Source organism: Vombatus ursinus, unplaced genomic scaffold, assembly GCF_900497805.2.
Source record: "Vombatus ursinus unplaced genomic scaffold, bare-nosed wombat genome assembly UNPS02014812.1, whole genome shotgun sequence".
Lineage (NCBI taxonomy): Eukaryota > Metazoa > Chordata > Mammalia > Diprotodontia > Vombatidae > Vombatus > Vombatus ursinus.
In genome coordinates this window covers 43092327-43098761 of record NW_020954590.1, presented here as the reverse complement: position 1 = coordinate 43098761, position 6435 = coordinate 43092327, and the positions used below count along the sequence as shown (strand labels likewise).

The 6435-nt window shown below is 50.4% G+C and overlaps 1 protein-coding gene across 1 annotated transcript; it reads right to left on the bottom strand.

Annotated features, from left to right (window-relative positions):
- Nucleotides 1–503: 503 nt before the first annotated feature.
- LOC114054239 (transmembrane protein 200C-like) lies at nucleotides 504–6101 on the bottom strand. Its single transcript, XM_027877419.1, has 2 exons — nucleotides 5854–6101; nucleotides 504–3122 (listed from the first exon to the last, which is right to left on the bottom strand). Exon 2 carries the CDS (start codon nucleotides 3044–3046, stop codon nucleotides 1064–1066), a length of 1983 nt encoding a protein of 660 aa, XP_027733220.1. The 5' UTR covers nucleotides 3047–3122; nucleotides 5854–6101; the 3' UTR covers nucleotides 504–1063.
- Between the last annotated feature and the right edge of the window lie 334 nt (nucleotides 6102–6435).

Below are 6435 nucleotides of genomic sequence, written 5' to 3'. Positions count from 1 at the left end.
CTAGCTGCCCTGTGTGTACTACTACAGGGGAATATTTGAGAAGTAAATTCCAGTTATGTATCACTTTTTGTCACAGAAAGGCAAACTTTTCCTTTTTCCTCTGTTAGATTTGTCACTTAATTTTTAATTTCTGAGGCCATAATTTGAATTCATTGCATCAATATTTTTTTTGTACTGCCTTGTGATTTAATCATTACAAATGGTTGTTTTTCACTAAAGTTCACTAATTCAAAGGCAAAATTAAGTAACTTATGTTAACCCTCTTTTGTTTATAAACATTTATTAAAAAGGTTAAGATTAATGCTACTGTCAATACATGTGCAATAATACTCAGCAAATCATCTTGTCCTTAATATCTTGAATTTAGAAATGTAACAATCCAAACAGATCCCAGCTTTGACCAATCCTGACACTGTAGGGGGAAAAGAATCAAATATCTTTTTTTTAAGGGAGGAAAAAGGAGAAGGTAGATGGGTGAGGTTGGAGAGATGGGGGCAAGGTAATTGTTTCTAATCGATTTTATTGAAGTGCTTGCTCATGCTTTTGGCCCTGAAAACACTTAGCAAGATCAGTTTTTAGAGAACTGAGGAAAAACCCCTTGCTACTCTTATGCAGGAAAGGAGGAAAGAACTTGTCGTTTTCAAGTAATTTTTGACAGAACCAGTGGTGGAGTAAACAGGTTATGCAATTGAGGGACTCAAATCAAAAGTTGGAATAAAGTGCACAGTTATTGTCAAAAATATATTAATTTGATCCTAAGAAAATTAGGAATATTACTAATTACTAGATTGCTGATGTTTTAATACGTTTTGGTTTTCATGGAACATACAATCACAATCGGACATAGAGGGTTGTTTGCATTTTTTTTTTTTTAAATTGCTTGGAGCTATCTACAGTAATTCTGTGAACTCAATTCAAGGAAAACTGCCCTGCAGCTCTTTGGATTTGGACTGGTTCCCTCGGTTAGATCCACAGAGAAAAAGGGAAATGGAGATTCCATGATTGGAGTGGGCGGCTCCCTCTTTCTTTTGGTCTCTCTTCGCGTCTCTGTTGACCTCTTTTTCTAAAGGCCTGTATTTTCCAATTCTCCATCCTCCATCCCTATGGCATGAGACCGGGAGATCATGATGAGTTTCTCTTTTTTTGTAAACTGCCTCTGAACTGGCCGCGGTTGCTCGACCGCCTGCTGGCCTTTGCCGGTGCCCCCCTGGGGGCTCTCCTCCCTGGTCGGGTCCTCTGCACAGTCCTGGGGGTTACTGGCTGGTGTGTCAATGATGGACTCCAAGGAGGTGCCCGCCTCCTCCAGGGGGGTGTAACCCTTATTGCTGCTGGATTGATCCGACTGGGAGCTCTGAGAGGCTCTCCTGGTCGCCTGCGCCAAGACGGGAGGAGAGGCCCCCAGGGGAAGCGGGGGTGCGGTAGAGGCTTCCGCCAAAACGGCCACGTCCACGTCCGTCACGCTGGGGGTGGGTGAGGGCTCTGGGGATGCGGCTCTCCTGCAGTCCAGGAGACCGCTTGTGCTCTGGCGCCTCAAGGCCAAGTATTTGCCGGTCCTGGGCAGACGGCCGCCCTGCCCCCTGGTGGTGACCGTGAGCGCTGCAGCCGCTGCAGCCGCCACCGCCGCCGCTTCCTCGTCCTCCGACTCGCGGGGCTCCCGGCGCCTGCGGCCACAGAGGCCGGCCCCCCCGCTGAGATCCGTCAAACTCAACTCAAACTCCCCCAGAGGGATCTCCTGGGAGCCCCTCTCTCCGGGAGGGCGCTGCCAGCTGCAGCTGGCGCCCTCTCCGTCCCCATCCCCGTCCCCGACCCGGTCCCCGTCTCCTTGCAAGGGCAGCAGGGCGAAGGCGCTGAGGGACGAGCCCACAATGGAGCTGGCCGTGCTCTGCCGCCCCCAGCTCTCCGGGGGGCTGCACGGTGGGGGGCTGCTGCTGCTGGCTGCCGCGGCGGCGGCGGCTGCAGCCACGGCGGCTGCGGCCGCGGCGGCGGCCCGTCTGCGACCCGCCAGCACCGAGCGTTCCCGATAGATGCTGTACACCGCCTCGGCCAGGCTGGGGGGCTCCCGCTGGCAGCGGGGGGACGAAGCCAAGTCGGGCGGGGACACGGGGCCCCTGGCGCCGTCGCCCCCTCCCCCCAGCGCCGGGGAGTGCCAGGAGCCTTTGGCCAGCATCGCAGCCGCGCCGTAGGCATCTCCCGGGCTGCTGCCGCCGGGCTTGAGCTCTAGGCCCCGGGACTGCACGTAGCTGATGAAACCGTTAAGGGGGGATGCTGCTGGGGCGCCCGAGGTGGCGGCCGAAGAGGACGAGGCGGCCGCAGCCGCGGCCGCGGCGGCAGCGGCCAGGTCTTTGGCTCGGAGGCTGTGCACGTCGATGACGGTGGAATAGAGGTCCCGCAAGTTGATGATCTTGGTCTTCTTGTCCCTGTTCTCGTGGAGCACGGCGTTGGCGCAGATGAAGAGGAAGATGCCTATGCCCATGATGAGGGGCCCGAAGACTTTGAGCTTGTCAGAATGCAAGTAACCGGAGAAGAGTTGGAAGAGGAAACCTACAGAAGTGGAAGAAGAGGAAGAGGAGGAGGAGGAGGTGGAGGAAGAAGGGGCGGCCGCCCGGGTCGGGGGCGCGCTCTTAGTGGCAAAGATGGAGCTCGAGTTGGACTCTGTGCTGGCTAGACTGGGAGTCCCCGAGTGGTCCCTCGACGGGTGCTTGTTACTGCTGTTGCTGCTGCTGGCTCTGGCACTGCTGCTGGCGGTAGCCGGGGCCCGATGACCACTCCCCTCTGGGGACAGCTGCTTGGCGCCCTCCCGATGGGTCCCACTGGCTTTGGGCCAGTAGCCCACCACGGCCATGGCTATGCCTACTAGCAGTACCAGGATCCCGCAGAGGGCGATCAGGCCCGAGATGGAGCAGAGCTTCAACTTGCCCTTCACCACCACCACGTCGTTCTTGCGCTTCTTTTTGGCTTTCCTCTTACGCTTGGGTACCTGGCTCTGCGGGCGAAGAGGATCTTGCTTTCTAGCGGAGATCCTAAGGAGGCCCCCTGTGGCGATCATCGCGGGCCCCTGGACTGCGGGGCAGTTGCAGGGGGAAGGTGTGCCTAAGGTGGGGAGTTAGCTTCGACACCACCGCCTGCAGCAAAGAGAAAGACTGTCAGACAGCAGGGGTTGGAGCAGTAACGCTTCTAACTTGCAAAATCCTCCCGCCCCGACCCCCCCCCCCCCCCCACGGCCGTCCCAGCCCCCTTCACCAGAGAGTGACCTTAGTCTGGCATTGGGAGAGGGTTGACTAAAGGCACTAATATTAGAAAAGGATAAATCTATGTAGGAAAATCCACCACCAACTCCCATAGCCAAAGGTATCTCAGGTAGTAATCCTGCCTTACTCATTTTCAACAAATTAAGAACAAGCGCTGTGTTCCCAAAACTTGCCAAGGACTTTGCCAGCAGGAACCCTTCGTCAGGGCTAGGGAGACACAGAAGATCTGAGCCCTCCCAAGGACTTTCATCTGAAGGATCTGAGGAGCTTCTGAACCCCAACTGACTATTGACTTAAAATCCCTGGAACAAGAGCGAGGTTTATTTCATTAATTCAAATGGCTGGAATTTAAAGTGGATATACATCAGGAGTCATCAGGCCAAGAGTATTTACTTCAGACAGACAATTAATTGCTGGGGAAACAGCAAGGCTTACTTAGTTAGATATGTGGTATATCCAACTAAGTACATCCCTTTTAAAAGTTTTTCCCCCCACTCATTATTTTATCTACAAGGAAAAACAAGCATATCTTCCTCACAACCAACCCCCTCCCTTTGCAATGAAACATCTGGACAGTTGCCTCATCTGGAATATGTAGTTTTAGGTAATGGGTTATGTAACTGAGCCCTTCCTTCTCTCTGTCTCTCTCCCCCAAAAGGAGGTACCTTGGAGATAACAGTGTCAGGCCTTATTAGTGGATGAGAGTACTCCCCTGGACTTAAAGGGGAAAGATGTTTTGCTGTGTAAGGAAAATGACAATCCCCTCCCTTTTAAAAATGTCATTAGAAACAGCTATTCATCCCCTTATTACTGTGCCATCAACATTCATGATCCCAGGATTCAAAAGAGAGGGTGATTAGCTATGTAAGGAGCAGTCCACAGAAGAATGATGGTTTGTGTAATCAGCCATCCATATTGCTGATGAAGGATATTTTTCTCATCCTTTTTCCTTCATCCCCTCCCCCTCCCTCATTTCCCAAGGTTCAGGGGGTCATTTATAGAAAAAGAACACAACAGCAATCAATAGTCCACTCCTATAAAATACTATACAAAGTTCAATTATTTACTTCAAAGCTTTGTTAAGTAACCACATAGATGCACATTTGGGGTCATTGGTTCCTAGAAAATTGCACACCTGCTGGCCCTCCAGAGTGAATAATTTGTTGTTCAATGTGGTGTAGAGATGTTTTCATATAAAATGGGGAGGCTAGAATATATGATATTTTATGGAGCTGAGAAAGGGTTAAGACCTTTTGTATTTTATCCTGTTTAAGAAATAATTCTTTATTTTTAGAATGATTTAGTATTACAAATGTGTTACTGACATGGTAGAATTTTGCTCTTTTGCTCTTAATTCCCTCCATTATATCAATATCAATACCATCCTTTTCCAAAGGAAAGGAAAAGCAAGTAGGTGGTAATCAGACTTATAAAATGTTTGCAAATCAATGTCTCCTTGGTACTTAGTCGGTTTTCAATAAAAAGAAACATAAGGTAGGTTACAGAAGGGACTAGTAAGGGAATAGAAGACTTATCTTTAAGCCATTTACAGTATTGTTTTAGGAAGAGAGAGGTCAGAATCAATCCATGAGTTAAAAACAGGTTGCAGAACACTACTTAGCTTATTACAGGTACGTAGTTATTTGCTGTTTTGGTTTTTTTTTTAAAGTATACCTGTTACCTAGTTGTAACATATTGAGGACTATTTAAGTAACCTCCAGAGGATCTTTAATGTAGTAACCAGGAGATTAATGGAGCTTTTAAGATTTGGGGAATCAGATTTTTTAAGAGGAGCTACCCCAATTGGACACTGAAGGATGTATTTCTGGGATTGAAGAGGGGTAAACAAACATTTGGTTTACTAGAGGTTATCAGTGGGCAATAAGATATGGGAAGAAGGGATATGAATTTCTCTTCAACAAGATACCTTCAGCTCTGTGTTGGATGTATGAAGTGTAATAAAACAGATAACCACGGAATTTTTTAAAAAGCTCTGACAATTCTTTTAATTTTGTAGATTTTTTTTTTTTTTTGTATTGCAGTTTTTGCCGCACGGAGTGGATTCTTAGATGGGGGAGGGTGCTGGTAGAAGAAAAGAAGTGTCTAAAAATACAACTGCTTCCAAGTGAGACATTGAGCTTTTCCCCTCTTGATGGATTAGGTCCCACAGTGTGCTCTATGACTCGCTAGAGCTTAAGGTCTAAGACATTCACGTCTTACCGGAGATCCAACATAAGCTATCGCCCGGTTCTTAAATCATTACTTAACATTAGTGAGAAGTGAGCCGCCCCCCTCCCCCCGCCTCATTATCCCTACCCCCTCCGCGCGCTTCTTTTAATTGAGTCTTTATGTTTGAGTCACATGAGTGCAGCAGATGTTTTGTCCGCCTCTGGAAAGAAACAAGAGAACCGAATTTCTCCTAAGCATCCCCCTCTTTGTAGACACAACAAGGGAGCTGCCCTCCCCCAACGAGATGCCAGGGGAGGAAAGGGGTTCGAGGGGGAGGGGAGGATGGGGAGACGAGGGAGGCAAAGCTTTAGGGCTGAGAAGTGAACTACTTGTTCAAAATGGCAGCACTATAAGCAAACACCAGAGCCTCACTCACCGAGGAAGACTGGGGGAGTCTAAGGTTGCAGGAAGAGAGCTCCGACGACGACACAAAGGAACCATGGAGAAACTTTTCAGCCCGAGTAGACAGTTGCGCGAAGATGTAGCCTCCCCGCATCCCTCATCTCTCCGCGGCTCAGAATCCCGGGAGAGCCCGGGGGAGAGGTCGCCCCAATGATATTCTCAGACCCCTGCCGCGGAGCTTGTGGCAGGAGCCATGGCGAGGAGTTTCCAAGAAGTGTTATGCCCTCCCCATCCTTCATCCTTCCTCCCTTTCCCCCTTCTTCTCTTTCTCTTTCTCTTCCTTCTCTTCTCTCCTCTGCTCCCGGCCCCCTCGTTCTTTCTCTCTTTGCTCCTCTGGGTCCCTGCCTTCGCGGGCGGGACGCGGGCGGTGGTCTCAGGTCTTTGCCTGATCTTGGGTTTGCAGCCGCCGCCGCCGCCGCCGCTGCTGCGGGCTTGTGCCGCTCCGGCTCTGGCTCCCGGGAGTGGAGTTGAGCCCGCGGCGGCGGCGGCTGCTGCTGCTGCTGCTGCTGCTGCTGCCGCCGCTGCTGCTGCTGCCGCCGCTGCTGCTGCTGCTGCC

What these genes read in the sequence shown, in the direction of transcription:
- LOC114054239 (XM_027877419.1), bottom strand. Translation starts at nt 3,046, where the DNA reads ATGATCGCCACAGGGGGCCTCCTTAGGATCTCCGCTAGAAAGCAAGAT.